We start from the raw sequence: 24,418 nt of genomic DNA, 5'->3' as shown, positions 1-24,418 counted from the left end.
TTATTTTTGTAATGGTATTAAAATTTTCATAGTTACACGCTTTTAAAGATCTGGTAAGATCTGGTCCTATCTTTCCAAGCTGTTGACTCTCTTTTGAAAAAGAAACTTACTTTCCAATATCAATGTGATAATTGTTTTATGAACTTCCATTATTTTTTTATTTCTTTTCTTTGTTGTAGTTTTTGTTTTAGACCAATTAATTTGAACGCTTCTCCCCTGCTCAAGAACCTATAAAGATTCCCTATTGCTAACTTCTTCTAATCCAATACATGATTTTTGAATTCTTTCAGCCAGTGATGACAGAAAAGACCCCTCCCCCTTCCCTTGAAGTTGTCATGGCTCCATTAGTTATAGTTACCTCTTGGGAATACCAAACACACTACAGACTTCTTAATATATAACATATTGATCCAGGACTGGAGAGAGGCACTTGAACTTCCATAAAGAGTTATGCTTTTTCTTATTTATACTTCAAAATAGTACTCCATGAATCTCAAACACTGTCAGTTTGGCTTGTCTAGATTAAAAACCTTGTATCTTTAATTATTCAACTTTGGAAGCTGGTTTGGATTTTGGACATGTAGTATTCTCAGTAAATCATTAAAGACTGATTTGATTATGCCTAGATAGACTCTATTGTGTTTATAAAATGATTTACTCTTTTCAATTTCTAACCAAAACCTTTATATTAAGCAATCTGATTCAAAATCATTTGGGGTTCATTTATGCCATAAGAAGTGAAGTTAGAAAAAGTAGGATTTATCCCAGGAATGCAGGGTTGGTTCAATATTATGGAATTTGTTAGTATAATTAATTATATCAATAACAAACCTATCATAAATCATGATTATATCAAAAGATCCTGAAAAAGCTTTTTAACAAAATACAACACTCTTCCCTACTAAAAACACTAGAGAGTGTAGGAATACATGGATTGTTCCTTAGAATAATAAGCAGTATCTACCTGAAACTATCAACAAGCATTATATGCAATGGGGGATAGGCTAGAGGCATTCCCAATAAGATCAAGGTGAAACAAGCATGCCCATTATCACTACTACTATTCAATATTGTATTAGAAACATTAACTTCAGCAATAAGAGAAGAAAAACAAATTGAAGCAATGAGAATAGGGAAGGAAGAGACAAAATGCTCATCCTTGCAGATGACATGATGGTATACCTAGAGAATCCCACAAAATCATCTAAAAATACTGCTAGAAATAATTATCAACTTTAGGAAAGTTACAAGATATAAAACAAACCCTCATAAATCCTCAACATTACTATATATGATTAGCAAGATACAGCAGAAAGAACTGGAAAGAGAAATCTCATTCGAAGTAACCTCAGATAATATAAAACACCTGGGAGTCTATATGCCAAGGCAAACACAAAAATTTTTTTGAAAACATCTACAAAACATTTTTCACATAAATAAAATCAAATTTAATTAACTGGGCAAACATCAACTGCTCATGGATAGGTCTAACTAATATGACAATTCTACCAAGACTGAACTACTTTTTTAATTCCCTACCAGTCAAAATTTCAAAAAATTACTCTAACGAGTTAAAAAAATTGTAAGTAAATTTACATAGAGAAGCAAAAAGTCAAGAATTTCCAGGGATTCAATGAAGAAAAGTGCAAAAGAAGATACCTTAGCCTTAGCAGATCTAAAATTTTATTATAAAGCATCAGTCACCAAACTGTCTGGTACTGGCTAAGAAATAGAGTGGTGGATCAGGGGGATAGACTAAGTGTAATAGCAGAAAATGATTACAGTAATCTGCTGTTTGATAAACCCAATATGTCCAGCTATTAGGATAAAAACTCTATGATAAAAACTGTTGGGAAAATTGGAAGTTAGTATCATAGAAATTTACATTAGACCAAGACCTCACACTCTATAACAAGATAAGATCCAAATGGATACAGGATTTAGACGCAAAAAACAATATTATAAGCAAACTAGAAGATGAAGGAGTAGTATACCTGTTAGATGTGTGGAGGAAGCAGTTTATGATCAAGGAAGAGATGGGGAACATCATTAAAAACAAACTAGATAATTTTGATTACATTAAATTAAAAATCTTTTTCACAGACAAAACCACTGTAAACAAGATCAAAATAAATGGAGTAAATTGAGAAACAATTTTTACAACTAGTATTCCTGACAAAGGTCTCATTTCTAAAATATACAGAGAATTGAGTCAAATTTTCCAAAAAAACCAGTCATTCTCCAGTTGACAAATGATCACAGGATATGCAAAGGTAATTTACAGATGAGGAAATTAAAGCAATCCACAGTCGTATGAAAAATTGCTCTAAATCATTACTTATTAGAGAAATGCAAGTTAAGGCATCTCTGAGGTACCAATTCACATCTCTCAGACTAGCCAATATGACCAGAAAGGATTACACAGGACTTAAAGGACCAGAGGTCTTGGAATATAAAATTTTAGAGGGCAACAGTTTTTGGATTATAAGCAAGAGTCAGGTACCCTGCAAAATTTAGATATTCTTTCAGGGGAAAAGATGAATTTTCAAAGATTATCTGGAGTTAGAAATTTGGAAATGAATAAATTTTATAAAGTATCTTTGCATGTAATTGAAAATAAAATAAAATTAGGACAAAAATAATCCCTACATTCTCATGTATAACAGCAATATACATTTGGAAAAAACTGGATTAAAAGTCAGGAGACCTGAGTTCTGGTCCTGTATCTTCCATTTACTAGAATTACTAAGTCATTCCCCTCTTCAAGACTTCAGCTTCCTCATCTTCAAGATAAGGGAGTTTGAGTGATTGCTTTCTGAAGGTCCTCATTCTATTTTCTCCAGGCACAATCCCTTTCTATCCCTTCTCTCCAACCATTTGAGCGAAGTAATAAGATAATGTGGATGATAGCTTAGTACCTAAGAAGAAGAAGCACACTTTAAAACTAGAGCACAGAACTAAGAGAAAATGAAATACATTCAACCAACTCCTCACCTGTGTGGCAGGTAATATGTCTCCTGTGTCACCTTGGGCAACAAGAGCTATCTTCTCATTGATCCATGACTCTTCTTCCTCAGCATTCTCCATAAACTGCAGATACTGCTGGGACTCATCTAGTTGAATCCCTCTATAAGGGTTTTAGGGTAAAAGTGAGAATAAAACAGAGTCATTCAAGGACTGGAGAGTAGAGCCTATAAGGTGATACAAACTTGACAAGGTCATTTCTTCATAGTACCAACCAGGATGCAGCAATGACACAGGACAATTGAAGAATTCTGGAGATTTCTAGGTCTAGTGTATATCTCTTGGTTTGTGTTCAGGATTAAGATACTAAAGAGTAGTTGGGTGCCTCAGGGTTCTCTGAAGTAACCAATATAATCCTGCGCTACCCTTGGTAGCAAATGACCCTAGTTATAGTTCCATAAATCTCATGTTTGAATAGAGAGGGAAGTGCTGAGGTATGATGCAAAGTGCACTAGTTTAGATATGATTTTGAATCCCACCTCTGTCACTTAGAGGGGTGGTTAGGTAGTACTATGTATACAGCACTGGTCCTGGAGTCAGGAGGACCTAAGTTCAAATGTAGTCTCATGTCAGTTACTGTGTCACCCTGGTCCAGTCACTTAACCCTATTTGACTCTGTTTTCTCATTTGTAAACTGAATTGGAGAAGGAAATGGTAAACCACCCTTGTATTGTTGTCAAGAATCCCCCAAACACAGTCATAAAAAGTTAGATATTATTGAAATAACTGAACCAATAACAAAATCTATCACATTAGCTTCCTTTCTTTAGATGATTCATTTGGACTCTTTGGGATTGGGTTTTGGTTTTTCTCCTTTATGAAATAAAAGAAGTAGACTTGAAGTCACTATGACATAGGAATGCTTTATTTAGAGTCAGACATCTTGAGTGCAAATCCTTGATTAGCTACTGAGTGACCAGGTCACATGTTACTTAAACTTATCTTTGAAAAGTTGAGGTAGGCAAGTTAGACTACTGTCACTTGAAAATACAAATTCCTATAATCTTATGATATGTTATACAGTGGGGATGTTACTGGCTTTTTCCTACTATTGCTGAGGCCAACAGTAGGGAATCATTACAAGTGATAGTATTGGACACTATAAAATCACAAGATGCTTCTCCACTTGCTTTATAGTGTTCTCCTCCTTAGAAACTCTACCTAGAGAGTTGAAATCAAGGATATTTGTGCATCTTAATAGGCACTGTGCTCAACACTGCCTGGAACATATGGGTATCTTTTTTTTTTTAATTTTTCTTTAGGTTTTTGCAAGTCAATAGGTTTAAGTGACTTGCCTAAGGTCACACAGCTAGGTAATTTGTGACTGAGGTCTGATTTGAATTCAGGTCCTCCAGACTCCAGGGACAGTGCTCTATTTACTTCATCACCAAGCTGCCCCTGTGGATACCTTTTAAATGATCCTATAGAGTAGGATTTGATGGAGATGAAATGATGGGAGGATAAGTATAGAAAGAGATAAACAGAGATAGAAAAAGAGACAAAAATAGAGGCAGAGATTGACAGACTTAGAGAGAAACAGACACCCAGATGAACTCTCCATATGGGACAAAGGCCTCAATATGAAGCCTCAAGAGGACATGCCAATCATTGCTACCATCTTGTGCCTTTATCCTCCAGCTCCTGCAAAGAATTCAGCCTAACATCTGGCACTCACCGAATCTTGGCCAACTCCTTCAATTCATTCCAATGCTGTACCAGCTGAGCCAGTCTTTCCTGGATCTCCTCCTTCCCCACAGCATCACTGTCTCCCAGTTTTTCTGCAGTCTCTAGCACTCCCTGTAAAATAAATGACCTTTTCCCATGTTGAGGCAGTTGTAAATGTCTGTCCATTACCCCATTACTTTATTCATTTCCCATTTCAGGTACAGTCCCTCATTATTCCATATCCAGACTTCCCATCCCTCATATGCTCCTTAGCTTTTAGAATGATTTTAGAAATACTGGGAGAAGGTGAAGTTATCAACAACATTTACAATGACCAAATGATGTAAGTATTTGTGCAAATCATTCATTGATATCATGAAATAGAACAGAGTCATCTCTCATTCACTATGGTTTTATACAGGCAATTTTTCCTGGTGCTTCTCAGCTCCATCCTAAATATAGCAAATGCATTGTTTTTGTTAAGGTTAAGTCTCAATAATTAAATAATTCAGTGGCCTCTGAAAGACAATCCTCCCAGGGGTGTTCTGAAGCTAGCACAAGTTAAACAATTGTTATATTTTCATGTGAGAATTTAAACCTTGGAAATGGGCAAATGTTATAAATTGTCTGGACAATGTAATGGAGAAAATTATGATAATTCAAGTTAAAATAAAAACTATGTCCTGCCTACATTTCCATCCCATCCCCCCCCCCCCCAGAGACCTGACTATTAAACATTTACCTGAATAACCCTGGCCTACCTGGATGGCTGGTTCATGGGCTTCTAGCTCCCCCTCCAGGCGTTTATGTTTTCTCAGTAGGTTCTGCACACCAGGAAGATCCCGTCCATAGTCCTGGGAGCTTACTCGCAGCAGCTTTTCCCTGGGGCCCAAGATAGAAACCCAGATCTGAGACATTCCATATTAAAACAGAACCCTACTTCTCGAAGGAAGAAGATGAGGGTATTGACAAATGGTCAAAGGACATGCGGAGGCAATTTATAGATGAGGAAATCAAAGTGATACATACTCGTATAAAAATTGCTCTAAATCATTACTTATTAGAGAAATGCAAATTAAAATATCTCTGAGCTACCACCTCACACCTCTTAGACTGGCTGGCCAATATGACCAGAAAGGGTAATGATCAATGTTGGAAGGGATGTGGGAAATCTGGGACACCAATTCATTGTTGGAGGAGCTGTGAAGTCATCCAACCTTTCTGGAGAGCAATTTGTAATTATGCCCAAAGGACAATGAAAATATGCACACCCTTTGATCCAGCAATATCACTACTGGGTCTATACCCTGAAGAAATCATGAAAAAATGGTAAAAACATCACTTCTACAAAAATATTCATGGAAGCTTTATTTAGGGTAGCAAAGAATTGGAAATTGAGTGAATGTCCAGCAGTTGGGGAATGGCTGAACACATTGTGGTATATGGATGTTATGGAATACTATTGTTCTATTAGAAACCAGGAGAGATAGGAATTCAGAGAAGCCTGGAGGGATTTGCATGAACTGATGCTGAGCAAGATAAGCAGAACCAGAAGAACATTGTACATCCTAACAGCAACATGGGGTTGAGGAACAACCATATTGGACTTGTTCATTTCATAAGTGCAACAATCAGGGACAATTTGGGGGTATCTGCGATGGAGAATACCATATGTATCCAGAGAAAGAATTGTAAAGTTTGGACAAAGATCAAAGACTATTATTACCTTTAATTAAAACAAAACATTCTTATTATGTAAACTTGCTATCTCTTGTTTTATTTTTTTTCTTAAGAATATAATTTCTCTCTCAACACATTCAATTTAGATAAATGTATAACATGGAAACAATGTAAAAACTAACAGACTACTTTCTGTGGGAGATGGGGGAGGGAAGCAAGATTTGGGGGAAAATTGTAAAATTGTAAAATAAATAAATAAATTTATTTTTAAAATTAAAAAAAAAGAAAGAAAGAGTATGAGGGGAGATTTATGGGACACGATGGACATGTGGGTTAAAAGTATCCAAACAGTTATTTGCTGCCATTTGGAGCAACCTCTGCCAATGACCTCAGACTTCTGTCAACAGTTTTATTCCATTTACTGATTTCCCCACTGCCCCCTAGGGTGTTTAAAGTTTGATAATCACCTTCCCTATTAACCTCTTTTCTCTTGTCCTTCCTTGCTTTCCCTCTTTTTCCAAGGACAAGTATACCTGTCACTTACTTTGTGAATAGCCTGGAAATAATGAAAAGGTATTTTGGGTTGTTGTTGTTGCTGTTATTATTATTGTTGTTGTTGTTGTTGTTATCATTATTGTTGTTATTATTATGATTATGAGGACCGGTTAGTGTGAGAGATGAGGTGGTCAGAGACAGAGAGATAGAGACAGAGACAGAGACAGGTAAAGAATAACAGACAGTTACATACAGAGGCAGAGAAATGGAGGGGCACAGATAGAAATAGACACAGAGCCTCAAAGGGGAAAGAGGAAGGAGGAGAGTTGAACAGAGTAAGACATGGAGAGCAAAATAGATTACCCTGAACAATGATACATAAAAGATTAGCTGGATAGGAGATGCCTTTGAAGAAGGAGGAAGTTCCTTCTTACAAGATACTCTAAAATCAGTGGTAGGAATTAGAAACTTATTAATCTTGAGTTTGAGAACTTAGGAGGGGAAAAATTGCTTTTCCCCCCAGTAACCTCTAACTGAAACTCATATGCATGTAAATATGTAGATATGTATATGTACACTTGCCATGTGTGTTGTGAGTGCATTCACAATACCTATGTTTATGTATATATGGACATAGAGTTAAAAAGTTTTTTTCCAGAATTTAAATTCATCTTCAGAGACTAGCTATGTGACCCTGGGCAAGTCATTTAACCCTCTTTCCTTTACTTCCTCATCTGTAAAATGAGCTGGAGAAGAAAATTTCAAACCACTCCAGTATCTTTGTTAAAACCTCAAAGGTCACAATTGTCACACAATTGAAATAACAGAAAAACATACATGTGTGTATATGTATATAAGCATGTATGAATATAAATATGTATCTGTGTGAAGACACATACACATATGTGTATTTTTGCATTCATATTTAAGAAAGGAGGCTAAATTCCAAATATTACATTTGCATGCATATATATTGATATATGGATGCATATAATATTTTCATGCAATAATTATATTTGAAATGTGCATCCATATTGCTTTATGTTATATAGCATAATTCTATTATATGTGATGAAATGCTAATGCATATTATATATTCATGAAATGCATATATATATATATATATATATATGTGTATATAGGCTTGGTTGTATATATTCAACAGATTTCCAGAGGGCTCTGTGGCACAGAGAAAGATAAAGAACTCCTGAATCAGAGGATAGACCCTTGGGAGGGAAGACATGGTCCTTTCTTCTAGACAAAGATCTTAGACATACTTGATCCAGGATTCTTCATCATCCAGGTCCTGGAAGAACTGGAAAAGGGCATGGGCTTCCTTGAGTTTTTTGTGATGTGCAGCTGCTAGATTCTGAACATTCAGGAATCGGTCATTGATGCTTTTCAGTTTCTCCTTGATTTCATCAGAATTAAAAGCTCCACTATCAATCAGATGAGTAGCCAACTCATTCAAGTCCTTAAGAAAGTCCTGTAAATCCAGAATGGACACCACAAGCAGAGGCAGCATTATTGATAGATATCACATGTGCCATGCCACAAATCTTCAATTTGCCAGCTTTGCTAGACAAAGACTTAATTTTTTTTAAAATTTTGTTACTTCTTCAATTTAAGTTGGAGAATTGATGGGAAGAAAGGTTTAGGTACAAGACTGATGTGCTATCTGCAATTTGCCACTCAGACTTTTATCTTCTTTCACTTGTTTCTTTCCTGTATCCTCTCTCCCTCAACTAGAGTGTAATCTCCTGTATCTTTTATGTAGCCTTCCACCCTAATCAGTAAATAAGAAGTACTCAAAATTTTAATCTAAACATTCCAGCAAATAATACACAACTAATGGTTTTAAAGTTGGGCCCTAAAAATTTTACATGATAATTTTATTGTGTATTTGAAGAGAGCAAGTTATATATTTCACATGCAATCACCTTTTTTGCTATGCTATCTTATGGAAATATTTGTTTTATTCCACAAATTAATTTTTTTTCTTAAAAATCTGAACAATTAGCAACAAAAATACTGGGGCATTTTCTAGTGTCTACATATTTAAATTACATAGACCACAACCAATTCCTCCTATAGATATAATAGCCCTAATGGACAGAGTTTGCCTCTCTCAACTATCAACTATTTTAGCAAGTATCTTTATACACATTATTTAACCTCTAAAAGCCACAATTTTCACATATGAGACAATAACAGGTATTATTGATATAGAAATTTTAAAAATTACAAAACATTTTATGTATAAGATTATTTAATCCATACAGCAACCCTGGGAGTTAGGGGCTATTATTATTTCCATTTAACAGATGAGTAAAATGAGGAACAGAAAGGTTAAGTCAATAAATCAAAAAGTATTTATTAAGTGTCTGCTATGTGTCAAAAATTGTGTTAAACAGTGAGGATAAAAGCAGACAAAAAAATCCCTTTTTTTCTATTATGAAGATGCTCACAGTCAATGTCTGAAACTCTTTTTAATTCAGGTTTTCATGACTTGAGATACTATCTACTTTTCTATCTAGTTCCTCCAATGATAAAAGTAATATCACTTCTATGACATACTTCACAAGATTGTTAAGAGGGAAATGCTTTACAAACCTCAGAGAACATTAAACTATTATTATTATTATTATTACTATTATTGTTATTATTATTTACATCACTGACAGATGTGATCACACATTCTCATAATCTAGGAGAGTGCCTGGATACTTGGATACTTGCTGTTGCACTTCAGAAATGACAAGGTCCTGGAACTGTGCTGACCAGATATTTATATTGTCCTTTCAGGACAGAATACAGGAGAACTGTGAGTGGTTGACGCAAGAATTATTATTCATCTTAAAGCAAAACAAAGTGAGGGTCAGAGAGACAGAGTGTTCATGACTTGGAATTCGAGCTGATCCACATCTCTCTTTGGACACTTCCTTGTTTTATGTTTCTGGGCAAGTCACTTAATCTCCCTGTGCCTCAGTTTCCTCATATGCAAAATAAGGAATTTGGACTCAGTGGTCTTTAAGGTTTCATCCATTCATAACTGTGAACTTGTCATGAGTACACAATCCATAAGAATTTATATAATTGTCTAAGATCACACAACAGTAATGTTTTAGTGGTTTCCTACCCAAGTCAAGATTTAAATGTGTTTTTTAAAATTTCAAATTCAGAGCTCTTTCAATGTTATACATTTTTAAAGCTTTGCAGCCCAGATTTAGGGCCAAGAAAAGAACTTATTCACTGGCCAAAATAAGGGACTTTCTATAACACTGACTGATCAGGGAAAAAGACAGAAACACCTCAGTTCTGGGTCTGGAAGATAAGTCTGACTGCCACTTACCTCACGAGTTGACATCTCTGTTTCCAGCAGTTGGTGCTTCTTAAGTAAGTTGGCTGCTGAAGCCAAGTCCCTGGCTTGGTCTTTCATTGCCAGCAAGGTTTCTGCCTTAAATAAACAAACAAGCAGAGAGATAGATTAGATGGATGGAGGGATGGATTGAGCAGTGAAGTAAATAGCTGTTATTTGGTTGATAAATGGGGTTTGTGTAGCACTTTAAAGTTTGCAAAGAGGGCCGGCTAGGTGACACAGTGAATAGAGCACCAGCTGTGGAGTCAGAAGTGCCTGAGTTCAAATCCATCCTCAGACACTTAATAATTACCAAGCTGAGTGGCCTTGGGCAAGCCACTTAACCCCATTGCCTTGCAAAAACAAAACAAAACAAAAAATACCTTAAAGTTTGCAAAGCATTTTACATATGCTATCTCATTTGATCTAGTCTAGGTGAGGGTTTTGAGAAGTTTTGGGATAAAAAAGATGATTTTTAGAAAGTTAAAAACTTGATTTGCAATACATTTGGAACACTCATGACAGAAAAAAATTTGAGCTTCATTTTGAGCTTCATCTTTAAAATGATGGAGTTGGATCAGATGATATCTAAGGTTCCTCCCAGCACCTTATTTTGTAGCATTATGTGTTTTACCTACACCATGGCATAATAGAAGGGCTAAAAAAGCATAGAATTCTATAATCCAAATATAGAACTCAGTTCTGTATGTGAAGATACAGTAGAACTTAGGAGTCACATTTATGTTTTAAACTGTTCTAAAATCACTTCTTTTCACGGTCCCTAAATCTCCTGCCCAGCTGAAGTTCCCTGCTTTCTCACTATCCAGACACTTCTGTTAGGCTCAGCTTTGGCTAGATTTGGCCCTGCTTGCTTTCTCTTCTTGACTTCTACTATACACAACCATCCATCATTGCTGACTAAACTCACAGTTGTACTGTATTCTCAGTTCATATCTTAACTCCTGATTCTTGGGATCTTCCTAAGATTTCCCAAGTACTATCCCATTACAAAACTCAAATCTCTCTCCATCTGCCTCCATAGGCTTTCTCCCACCTCCATCATCCCTTTCCCCATTTCCTGCCTCCAGATCTATTACCTCAGAGAGCCAGAATTCAAAGTCACGGATGCCGGTGTTGAACCTCTGTTGTCGGCTTGCTTCGTTCAACTTCTGTCCTTTGTCTTTGGTTTTCTCCAGAAGGTAGTTCCAGTGTTCATTCAGCCCTGACAGTCGCTCCTACAAAAGATATTTCATATATATATGTATATACATATATATATACATATATATGTATATACATATATATATGTAAAGATATATGTAAATATATGTATATATATGTGCTCATATAGATATACTCAGGCACATACAGGCATGCATATATGTGTCGAAGTGTACATATAGATATATTTATCTATATAAATGATATATATTTAGACATCTATAGATATTTATATATCTAGCTATATTTTATATATATATATATATATATACATATATATCATATATGAAAATTAGGAGCTTGGAGATCTGTGGGAATCAGGCCCTAGGGAATGATGGGGGTGGAAGAAAGAACTGGGAAAGGAGAGATACTCCTATAGAGTGGCTTATGTATTCCCCAATTATTGTTGAGAAAGGAACAAAAAATGTGTGATCCTAGGTCAGAGCTTCAGGTCTCCTATATACAATAGAAATGCTAACTAAAACATCCCCATTTCTACAAATATGGAAGGATAAGAAATTTTAAACTATCTGCATTCTTAGGATTGATAAATCCTCTAGACTTGGCCCCCTGCAAGGACTAAAGATCATTATCCCTATACCTTCATATCTTCTTCTTGGCCATCACATGCTCCTCTATCAATAAGGGACTTCCCCAGATTGATGACACCTTCGACTTGGTCAGTCCGGCCATAGACTTCATTTTCAAATGTCTGATGTTTCAAGTATTTTCTCTGGAGACAAAACAGAGACACAGTATTACTAACCTGCATGGAAAGAGAAGATCAAAAAGTTTTCTCTATATTCATTGGGAAAGGACCATTAGGGAAATCATTCAAATGGGAGTTAGTGGCCTCTCTTAGATATCAAAAAACTTTCATTATTCAGATGCAATAATCACTAAGGGCAAAGTTAATGTGCCATTTTCCTCTAGTTCTCTCAAACCTCTTTCCTTCCACTTAAGTTAGTACTCAAGAAATGACAGACTAAGGAAATGGCCCATAAACAAACTACATGAATGAACCTGGATATTTGTTGGATCCTTGTAGGACTCATCACAAGCTGTGGGTAGCATCTCTCTGATCCAGTCTTCCAGGTCTTCAATGTCACGGTAGAACTGCTTTAGGTCTGCATAATTACCAAGCTTGGCTCTGTCTGCAATCATTTGTTCTTTGAGAGCATTCCACCTGTTGGGGGAGGACAAGATCACTCTTTTACTCAATATAATTTCTTGGGAACTCTGGTTTCCCTCTCATCCTCACTTCTATTTATTTTCCAACTTGGCCTTTCTTCTCCTCCTAGGCAAACCTGTATGAAGTCCTTTTCCCATATTGGACACATTCATAGGATATCTTCCTTGACCTACTCTCAAAACACTCTCTCAACAAGGTGATGCAAAGCAGAAGAGTCCTAGACTTTGGGTCCTGAAGATCTGAGTTTGAATCCTGCCTCTGACACTTTATATTACTGTGTGATGCTAGACAAGTTGCCTAACCTTTCTTTCCCTTAGTTTCCTCATCTATAAAATAAGGATATTAACATCTACATTGTATAATTATTATGAGAATAAACTGAGATAACATTTGCAAAGCTGTTTGCAAACTTTAAAGTGCTAGCTAATGTTATTCAAATTGTTCCCCAAAGTTTACCTCTTCTAGGCATCTTCCCCAAATTGGCCCTAGGAAAGCAGTTTCCCCTAATAGTCAATATCTTAGAAAAGAGAGCTAAGTATCTTCTCCCTATTGACTTTGAGTATTTTCATCTTGGAAAGTGGCCTCCATTTCAGGTAAAATGAGAAGAGACATTTTCTTTGATTCAGTTGCCTTAGTTCTGTCCTTACATCTTGGCTGGAAATATAATCTTTTTCTAGAAATTCAGATTACACACCTCTAAATATTGCTCTTAGGATAAATATATTGCTCCTAGATATTGTTCCTGGGAAACATACATGACCTCTTCAAGTTGAAGAGGGAAGAGATCCTGCTTTCTTAAAGGAGATTCCCTATGATCATATGAGTATCTGTATTATCTATATTATTTTAAAAAGGTTCTACTGGCCCGCTATGAGAAAGTTATGGTCCTTTTACCATCACATTCTCTATATCCAGTATAACAATTCAAAACAATGACCTCCATGAGTCATTCTAAAGTGCTCTTAGCCCTGGAATATTAAGTATACTTTTATTGAATTACTGATCTTAATATTCTTTATACATACTTTTTTTTATAATTGTTCTTAATAGAAGTTAATTATCATTTTAAAGGGAATATATAAAAGGGAATCCTTAATTATACAGGAAGTTAGACTACAGAAACTCTTACAAACAACTAATTGATTACTAGCTTATTAATTCAATAAATATTTATTGAATGTCTTCTAAATATGGGTCCTGGTAATTGGGTCTAAATGATCTTCATAGCACCATTTCAATTGTAATTATTCATAATTCTATGAGGGTCTTAAAAATGAGACCCCTCAATAAACCCCAGCAAACAAAGATGCTGTAAATATGAAGCTCATTCTGTACAAATATGAGTTCATTCAATACAGAGTCCCAATGCCAGCATAGTCCCTGATCCATCAGTCACATATTGACTGAGTGACTATTTGTGGAAGATCTCATATGCAACACCAGCAGCATTGTGATTTTGCATTTGTTAAACATTTCCTGGTAATGAAAATAAAAGAGATGTGAGCAATAGCTTATTCCCAGAACTCACCTCTTTCTCCTACTCATCTCTCAGAGCAGATTCTCATTTGCATATCTTATTTAAACCCTCCTCCATGATTATCTGGGAGCTCTTGTCTCCTCTTAGACTTTCCACTACAAATCCTTAACTAGATGTGATTTCTCCCTCCTGGGAGATCCTAGGAGCAGGGGTTTAAAGCTATAAATAATTTAAGAGTTCTATTTCAATCTCTTTACTTTGTGGGAAACTGAGGTCCAGAGAGGTAAATTGAAGGTCACATAACTAGTAAATATTGAGCAGAGTTTCAATCAAAGGTCTTTGGATTTAGAATCCAGTACTCTAGCCAGTCATTGCACAGTGCTTTTTTTATGACCTCTTTATAGATTTTTCGTGCACTTTTCTTTGAATTCTGGCTCCTTCCCTTTAGTGCCTCATTCTGCTTACAAGATTACAAGGCATTAGAAGGCAAAGGCACATTCACTTTTGACTGCCCTCAGTATTTCGCATGCTGTACCAGGAAGAATAAGAACTCAGGAAATTCATATGGAATTGGACAGAATTATCAGAACTTCTGATGCCCAGCCTGGTCTCAGGTTATAGGGATACTGCTTCATGAAGGCCTAGGGTGGAATTCTAGAATATTTGTGTCTGTTTGCACATGCATTCACACATCAGATGACATTCTGGCTGCTGCCTGATGTTTCTTGAGGCTGTTTCCCCAACTTCTACTCTCCTTTCTACTTGCTCTGTCAGTAACCCAGAATGGAGCAGAGTTAGACTTAAAATGTGAGTATGCAAAGCCCAGCTAAACCACTTATTTTACTCTATGTGACATTGCTTGGATCTCAATTTTCTTCTTTTTGTAAAATGAGGAGTGAGAGTAGATACTTCTCAAAACCTCTTCTAGCTTAAAAGTCAATTTTACTATTAAGCAATGGACATGGAGACATTAACTAGCAGAAAGTGAAAGGGATTTGTCATAGGGTACTTTTATCCAGGGAGAGGTGAGACATAAATTTCTTACGTTATCTTGAGGTTCAGTATAGACCTAAACCATCACAAAATATAACTTTTTCTAGTTTATTGCCTCCATAGCCACCCTAGGGTTCTGTTTCTTTGGTTCACTCTCATAGAGTCCTCTATTCTCCTTAATCTTTATGAGAACAAAAATTAAAACTGTTCCTTTTCCTAGACTGAATTCATCCTTGCTTTGTTCACTCTAATGTTTTCCCTAATAAATATGCCCTGAACCTAATTTTTTTTTTTTTTGTTTCAGGTAAAAATATCCCTAGCACAGAAGTTATTTTTGGACTCTTTCATAGTTAAGCCAATGAGTTGTACCAAGACTTACCATGAATTAATAACTAATTGCCTTTCCAAACCAAGCTTATAAAGACAGGGCTTTTTATTTTTATTTTTGTCTTTTTATCCTTAGTACAAGTCTTGGAACAAAAGAGATGCTTAATAAATGCTTATTGATCAACTTATTATCGATCTGATACCACCTACCAAGCACTCCTGGAGATGGAAACCACTGGAAACCCAAATCTGCAAATAATAGAAAAAGATGATTGGTAATGTCTCACCTGTCCAGCACTCTCTGGAGCCGGTCAGTGATCTCTTCCTTGGCATAGTGATCATCATCTATGAGCCGCTGGGCAAACCTTTTCAATGAATTGATCTTTTCTTCCTGGACAAAGAAAGTGAGAAACAACATGTGTAAAGGAAAGAATATTGGGATAGGAGCCAGGACAACTAATGTCAAATCCACTTTATGATTGCTAATAATCATGAACTATGGTCATTTGATTTTATTTCTCTAAGGCTCACTTTCCTCATCTATCACTATAGCTATGGATCAAGCACTTATAGTTAGTTATTGAGAGGAAATTGATTGCATGGCATGGATACTCTACCCTGCCCCCAAGCCTTAAGTGGGAAACTTAACCAAGTCCTCCTTTCTAGACATGCTACCTGTTTTTATATTGAGAAAAGAAGAAGTCCTTTGTTTTCTCTGTTGATGATGCTGAAAGAACACTGCGCCTTGTTCTCAATCCTGCTGCTGAATTTTTCTATATGAGTTATACGCTCCATTCAATGTATGCTCCTTGAGAGCAGGGACTGTCTAGCTATTTATTTGTAATGTATTTTGCAGTTTTAAAATTATATTTATTTTAATATATAGGTTTAGCAACTAGAAAACACTTATTAATTCTTTTTCATTAATTCATTTTCAGAATTCCCTGGGTGATGACAAAAACATTCCTACATCACATAAGGTGGATCTTTTCTTTTTTCTTCTTCATTATATTTTCCTTCCTCATCTGACTCTGGTCCAGGTTTCAAAAAGAATTTTTTCTCTCCCATTTTCAGACTATTTAATAACTCCTTTCCTTACACAGTTGGAATTCATGATTTGTACTGAATAATATGAAAAATTTACAAGCAATGATCCATAAATCTGTACACTGTGTGCATTCTTGAAGAGATGTATATAAATCATTTTTTAAATGGTCATATTTAAAATATGCCAGAGAAGCTTGTGATTTAATGGATTCCTAGAATTCTGAGATGATTTCTTCTAAAAAAGCAAATAATTATATTAAATTCATTTGTTTGGGAAATTGAAATATTTATTCATAGATAAGTAAATACACATACATATATGCATATATATACATATATATTTATGTGCATGTATAAATATATATACACCCCGGTTTCCCAGGTTTTTAGACAACAGATTATATATGCACATATGTATGGGATTCATATGAACATCCTAATTTCCCAAGTAAGTATGCATGCATGTGTAGCTATATAAGACAACTTTGATGCATATTATTTAGACAGCAAATATGTAAAATGCATGTATTTAATATATATTATAAACTTTAATATATCTAGCTACAGTATACAGATAGAGTAAACACACTTATTGATAAATGATAACTTATCTTTTTGCTGCTACTGTTATTTTTGCTGAACTGTTTCCCTATACATCTTTATACTCCAGAAATGTTAGGAAAATTTAGAGGAGCTGCATAATTTTAATAATTCATAATATCTATTCAAACTATTATTTGGTTATACTCCAAACCCTAATCAGAACAAGAACCTTAACTGGCAAATGCCTACCTAATTAAAAAGATTGGAAAGGAGTTCAAGATGCACTTGATTCCCAAATTCAAACCTGAATACCCTATACCAGAAGAGTATGGATAGTGTCCACTTCCATCCTTTTAATGAGAGGCAACTAAGTAGTTGCAATGGATAGAACTCTGGGTCTGGATATTGGAACACCTGAGTTTACATCTGATTATGGGCACTTGATAGCAGTGTGATCCTGAGCAAGTCACTTAACCCTTTCCAGCCTCTGCAAAATGAGGATCATAAAAACTTCTACCTCCTTGATTTGTTGTGAGTATCAAATGGGACAATATTTGTATAGAAATGAGCACAATGTATAGCACATAGTAGACCCTTAACAAATGCTTCTTTACTTCTTTAATATTTGAAAATATTAATATTAATATTAATATTTTCCTACAACAAATTTCTCTACAACAAAGAGGTAGTACATGAACTAGTTTCCTCATTTACAGATGGGGAAACTGAGCTTCAGAGGAGAGCATATGGTTAGTGTGAGGAGCTTAAAGATGTCAACCCCTAGTAATTTTAAAAATGAGGACACTGAGACTCAAAGTGCTTGAGACATTTGAGCAAGATGACTGAGTGAATGAATCATGAAACTGGGATTCAAAAATCAGTCATCCATACTTCTCCACCTCATGAATGTTACTAGTTGCTTCTGCCTTTGTATTTCCTTGGTTTTGGTTGCTGAGCAAATTGTTTAGAACATATGATCTGGTCTCACCCCAGCTTCCCAAATCCCACTACCTTAGAACAGTTCCTTATGTAGCACAGCCAAGGGCAATCAGAGAGACAATGCATCAGAGACACAGCTTGGCCTGTATACCTGGGCATTAATGGCCTTATCTAAGTCATCACGCTTCTTCAACAAGGTCTCCAGACTATCCAGGGAGCTTTTGTCATCTGTTCTCAGGGCACTCTCCCGGACCAACATCCAACTCTCTGCTTGATCACAGTCTCCCTGGAATAGCTGTAGATATTAAAAGAAAAAAAATTGTTTATATTTTTATACTACAGTCTTTTCTTCAATAATGACTGTGAGATCACTGTATTGAGAAGTCAGCATCACAGTTCTTAATGTGCTACATGAAGCAGGCTTAACATCAGGGGACCTTTTCATTCAAGTATTTAAAGTCCTTCACAGTCTGGTTATCTTTCTAGTCTTATTTCTTTCATTGCTCTTTTCTATCTTCTTTCTTTCCTTCTTTTCTCTCTCTCTATCCTAGAGTTTTCTACAGTGTCTGGGGTTTTCTTGTCTTAGAAAATCTGTCCATCCCTGGAGCTTCAGAACCTGGAACATCTCTTTTTATGACCCACTCCCCCTTCTTCCATTGATGAGTTCCTATTCTAATTTTTTGCATGTTCTGGGTTGTCCTTTATTCCTTCATGGCACCATTCTTGGCATCTGAATTTCAAACCACTCCATATATTTTTCAGCTCTCTTTCCTATATTGTCTTCTTTTAGTAGATTGTAAGTTCCTTGAAGACAGTTTTTTTTTTCTTTTAGCTTTTATTTAAATTTTTAGCACAGTGTCTGGCACATAATAAAAAGTTGATAAACCTTTCCTTTCTTCTTTCCTTTTTACTTCCTTCTTTTTCTTTGGGAATACAACTAGAAATACCTAATCCTACATATTCCATACACAATCACCACACTCGTTAATCAATTCCAATCTCTTTGACTATAGTTTGAAGAGGAGGGATCAAGTGAGCTCATAAGGAATTATCAAGGGATTCACAAGGGAGTTAAATAAGAATCAAAGTTTCACAAATAGCAGAGGAAGTCCAGTGTTCTATGTGTAGTGAACAAAGATAGACCCAATTGCTGCTCTGGAAGCAGAAACTGGCTATACCTGTAAATCTAGGCATTGATCAAGCATCTTCTTTCGCTGCTCCCAAGATTTCTCCAGATCATCTCTCTCCAGTCTCACAAATTGTAGTTTTCCTTCTATCTTAGGGCCAGCCTGGTGACCACTGCTCAGAAGGTCTATACCAAAGTCTTCCAGGGCCTGGAAAGTAGGAGCTTCAGCCTTCATTTCATCATAGTGTTCCTACCAGTTTGGAGGAAGAAACCATTTACTTCAGAAGATGAGCCCAACAAGAACCAGAACAGCTACATCAAAGGAAAATATTATGGATGATATGCCCCTCCCCTACCTGATGCCTCTCTATTAAGATCTCAGTCCCAGTAAGGTCTTCAGCCAATTCTGTTGATGACACAGGACCACGGATGCCATTGATCCATGACAGTATTTCCCTGTAGAAACAAATATTTGTATTCATTAGGTGAAACAAGGAGAGATCTCTCCATTCTTAATAAAATTAAAAGAAGAGAGAATTAATTAATGTTTGCCCTTCATTCTCACCAAAGACCATGACACGTGAATTGGATTTGAGTGAGAGGGTACTGTGCAAAGTTACCAACTTCACTTTCTCCCCCAGGGTCAGCTGGGTTCAGTGGCCAGATATGGATCAAGATAATTGGAGAAGGCACTGGATGTGAGGGTCTGAGACTGGATTCAAATTCCTATCCTCCTGTCTCCAAAGCCTTTGCTCTATCTACTGTATCACCTAGCTGCCCCAAGAAAAGAGAAAAGGACCAAGATAGAGCCTGGGACAGTATATGTGTAATTAAGGAACATATTGTCAATAATGATCTTGAAAGACAGAAAGGGATTAGAATTAGTAATAAATAATTGGGAAGAGAAGCAAGAGGAAGTAGACTCAAGAAAACCCAGAGAGAAGTAAGTGTCCAAGAGTCCCTGGTAGTCAATACTACAGAGCAGTCAAGAAGGATAAGAACTGAGAAAAAAAAATATTAGATCTTTAAAAATCAAATAACAGACTATTTCCTATTCACCTTGGAAGTCCTCTAGTAATTACATCTCACATTTTAATGATCCTTTAAGATTCTCAATTTACTTTCCTCATAGAAAGTTCAATAAGCTAGGTAGTATAACTGAAAGGGAATGTCATGGAAATTTAGAGATAAAAACCTGGGTTTCAAATCTAGATCTTAGGTATATTATTTGTAGGAACTTGGACCATTTCTCTGACTTCTCTATCCTTCAGTTTCACCATGTGCAAAATAATTCATAAATCCATCTCCTTAGCAAAATATAGGATCATAGATAAATCTGGAAGGTATCTCAGAGATGATCTAGTATGGCCAACCTCTCAGAGTCTCAGAGAGGCAAGGCAACCCAGAATTGGGATTTGACACTGAATCTCTTAATTTCTAGTTGTGGGGGTCTTTCTACTAGACCCAACCACTTGATGTTTTGACAGATAACCTACATTTGTATTTGGTACCCTTTCTAAAGAATGGCAATATCTTCAGACTTCAGTAATGTCACATAATATGCCCTGGGCAGGAACAGGTTCCCTAGCCACCTGTGTATAATGGTCACATACAAACCCCCTTCCCTAGCCCCAACAAGTGACTATATTTCTCACCCGGCCTGATTGAGGAATAAATAAAGCTTCTGTGCCTCATTCAGGTCATCCTTTCTTTCTTCTGATTGCCGAAGCAAGTTATCCCAGGCCCCTTCAAGTTCTGTCCGCTGCCGCTGCAAATCATCAGTAGCATCTGGGTGGGACTCAATGAGTCTTTCTGCTGTTTCTCCCAAAGTAGTCACCTGGGAAATTACCAAAACCCTTCTCATCAAAAGTCAATAGTCTAGGAGATCATGTCTTACTGTAGAATGCAATTAGCATGGTTCTTAGATTCTGTTATGAACATCCTCATCCAGTTCTACATATTGATAAGACTATCATCAAATTATCATGCTTTTATATGAGAAATGTCAATGAAATAAAAATAAAAATAAAAAGCCAATCATATTCAAATTTGTTAAAATAGCAACAATAATAATTTGTATATGTTTATAGCACATTATTCAAAGTACTTTCACATATATTATCTTTTTACATAATGGATAATAAAACTAGCATTTGTATGACAATTTAAGATTCTCAATTACAAATATTTCATCAACATATCTCATGTGATCCTCACAACAACCCTTTGAGGAAGGTGCTATTATTATCTTTATTTTGGTAGATGCAGAAACTGAGGCAAACAGATTAAGTGACTTGCATAGGGTCATATAATTTAATGAGTTCAGAGAAAGTATAAGTAAGAGGAAATCATCTAATGTTTTGTAGATTAAGATAACCTGAGGATGGAAAGTTTTAAGGAAGGAAAAAAAATTGCTAGATAATATCATACATTTAAAAGGACTAACAAAATAATAACAAGAATATTAGATTTACACTTCCATGTGCAATTAATTATACTATTTTTATGTGAATGTTTTATTCCATAAATTTAAAATTGAATAACTATTTTTAATCAGAAATCTAAAGAAAAGAAAAGAATTACTCTCATGTGCAGGCAGATTGATTGAGTCTAATGGCAAGAGGGCTACCATGTAGGAGATGGTTTAGATTTCTTCTGTTTATCCCCAGAACTCAAAAAAAACAAGAGAAAAGGGTAGAAGATAGAAGGCATATTTAAAAGCTTCCCTAACCATTAAAGCTATCTAAAAATTATATGGGTTGCCTTAGGAAGTGAGCAGTATTTTGCACCTCACTAGAAATGTCCAAGTAAAAGTTGTATAATTAATTGTTGGAAGTTTCATGCAAGGGATTCTAAGATTTCATCTTATATACCCAAACTACCCTTCATGGAAGTGAGGGTCTAAGGGTGTTAGACATTGTATATGTTTGTGGTCTTTTCGAATGTTTTGATAAATTGAGTTTTCTTCTCTCTCTCTCTCTCCCCCTCTCTCTCTCTCAAAAAAAAAAAAAAAACAAAAACCCAATACTGTTTGTCATATGAGTTAGCCCTTAAGGAAAGGCAGAAAACAGAAAACAGCATTTTTTAAAATTTCCTCCTAATTCAGAGACTGCATTCTTTCAGAAAAGGAGATGTAGGGGGAAACAGGTCAGTTCACTTCAAGTATATGAAAGACTGTCATGTGGAATATGACTTAGACTTGCATTGGAGAGCAGAGTTCGAATCAGTCATGGCAGTTATAGAAAGGGATATTTAAGTTTAACATAAGGAAAAAACTTTCTAACAATTAGAGTTTTCCAAAAGTGGAATGGGCTACTTTGATTGGGATTGCTTGAGGTACACATGCTGGCATATTATATCTTGTGAGTATATGTGTACATGTAGGTATGTATATGTACATGTACATGCTTATATACATGTAGATATGTTGATATATACATATTGACAGTCATTAGATGGGGATGCTGAAATTGCTTGCAAAATTATGGACAAATCATTTAATTTCCCTGAATTTTGAGTTCTCCATATGTAAAATGGAAGCTATACTACCTGTTAGCACTATTGGAAAACTCAAATTTAACTAGGACACTGAAGTGATGGAGTGGATAAGAGCACTGGGATTGGAGTCATAAAGACTTGAGTTCAAATCTGGTCTCAGATATTTACTAGCTATGTGACTCTGGGCAAATCACTTAATCCTGACTGACACAGTTCTGTCTTAAGTAAAATGAGTTGGAGAAAGAAATGATAAGCCACTCTGTTATAACTGAAGATGACCGAGTGACAACAAATATACAGCACTATAGGGATCTACTCTACATATCTCTACTATCTCTCTGTGAATTCTTTTCTAAATGCTTGCCTGCTTCATAATTCAATTGAACTTCTCTCTCCAAAGTTACCAAGGATTACCTACTTTCTAGATATTAATATTTTCTTAGTTTTTAGCCTTCTTGACCTCAGCAATCTTTAACACTATTGATTACCTTCTCTGAGATAGTCTCTTTTCTCTAGGTTTTCATGACATTGCTCTTTTCTAGTTTTTCTCCTACTGTCATACCTCTTCTCTGTCTCCTTTGTTTGTTTTTCCATTCATATAATGTTCACTAACCCTGGGTGTCTCCTCCAAATGGATCCTCTACACTTTTCTCTCTATCTTATCTCACAAGATAATTTCATTTGCTCCCATAGATTCAATTATCATCCCTATGCAAACAATTATCAGATCTATATACCTAGCCTTAACTTCTCTCCTGAACTCCAATCTCACATTCTCAACTGCCTCCTGGATGTCTTAAAATTAAATGTTTCATACATACCCCAAACTCAAATTGTCCAAAAGAAAACTAATTTTCTTTTCCTCCCTCCTCTTCTCAAATTTCCTACTAATGGTAAGACTCAACCAATGAAGTTCATTCCTTTTTACTACCTCTCATTCCATAGATCTAACATGTTTTCAAATCTTATTGCTGACCTTATAATATCTCTCCTCTTTACCTTTTTCCACTCACACAACCACTACTCTAATATAGGTTCCTATTGTTCTATGCCAAGAATATTACCTTCTAATTGGATTCTTTTGTTCATGTCAAAGTAATTGCCTTAAAGCACAGATCTGAAAATATCATCTATCTTTTCCATAAAATCCAGTCCATGCTCACTGATATAGGCAGTAAGTATTTTGATTGCTCTTATTACTGGGGTATGAGGAAAGAATAAGCATTTATTGTTTATTATATTTATCAAAACTTTTTACCAAGCACTTTACAGATTCTATCTCATTTGAGCTTCACAATAACCCTAGGATATAGGAGCTATTTTGATTCCAATTTTGGAGTTGAGAAAACTGAAACAGACTGAGGTAAAATAACTTTTTCAGGGTCACAAAACTAGTAAGTAGCTGGGGTTTGATTTGAACTGACTCTTATCTCAGCACTTTATTTACTATACCACCTAGGTGCCATTATTTAAAAATTAATAATAGTAATAGCTACCTAACTATTGCTGTTCAATTTTTTTTGTCTTTTTTCATAATGTAGTAGTTTCAGGCTGTGCAACCTGTACTTCTTGGCCAAGTCCTAATATCTACTTTTTGCTTTTGTTGCTGTTGTTGAATTGTATCAGTCATGTTTTGTTCTTCATGAAACCATTATAAATTTTCTTGGCAAAGATACTGCAGTGGTTTGCCATTTTCTTCTCCAACACATTTTACAGATGATGACCCAGATGAACCAAACAGGCTTAAGTGATTTGCCCAGGGTCGTCCAGTTGATAAGTGTCTGAGACTGGATTTGAACTCACAAAGAATCTTCCTGATTATAAGTCTGGTGA

At 35.7% G+C, this 24,418-nt stretch overlaps 1 protein-coding gene across 1 annotated transcript in view; it reads right to left on the bottom strand.

Moving 5' to 3' along the window:
- The window catches only part of SPTA1 (spectrin alpha, erythrocytic 1), a 98,037-nt gene that overhangs the window by 27,915 nt on the left and 45,704 nt on the right, over nucleotides 1-24,418 (bottom strand). Inside the window, 13 exon segments of the mRNA XM_074223134.1 lie at nucleotides 2,995-3,127; nucleotides 4,700-4,821; nucleotides 5,451-5,571; nucleotides 8,142-8,350; nucleotides 10,217-10,321; nucleotides 11,320-11,457; nucleotides 12,045-12,176; nucleotides 12,467-12,629; nucleotides 15,720-15,823; nucleotides 18,113-18,256; nucleotides 19,140-19,337; nucleotides 19,444-19,543; nucleotides 20,743-20,924. Coding sequence (XP_074079235.1) covers nucleotides 2,995-3,127; nucleotides 4,700-4,821; nucleotides 5,451-5,571; nucleotides 8,142-8,350; nucleotides 10,217-10,321; nucleotides 11,320-11,457; nucleotides 12,045-12,176; nucleotides 12,467-12,629; nucleotides 15,720-15,823; nucleotides 18,113-18,256; nucleotides 19,140-19,337; nucleotides 19,444-19,543; nucleotides 20,743-20,924 — 1,851 coding nt within the window.

The sequence above is a fragment of the Macrotis lagotis genome, chromosome 2 (assembly GCF_037893015.1).
Source record: "Macrotis lagotis isolate mMagLag1 chromosome 2, bilby.v1.9.chrom.fasta, whole genome shotgun sequence".
Lineage (NCBI taxonomy): Eukaryota > Metazoa > Chordata > Mammalia > Peramelemorphia > Peramelidae > Macrotis > Macrotis lagotis.
The sequence above is the reverse complement of the archived record's forward strand: the minus strand, read 5'-3'. Positions and strand labels throughout refer to the sequence as shown.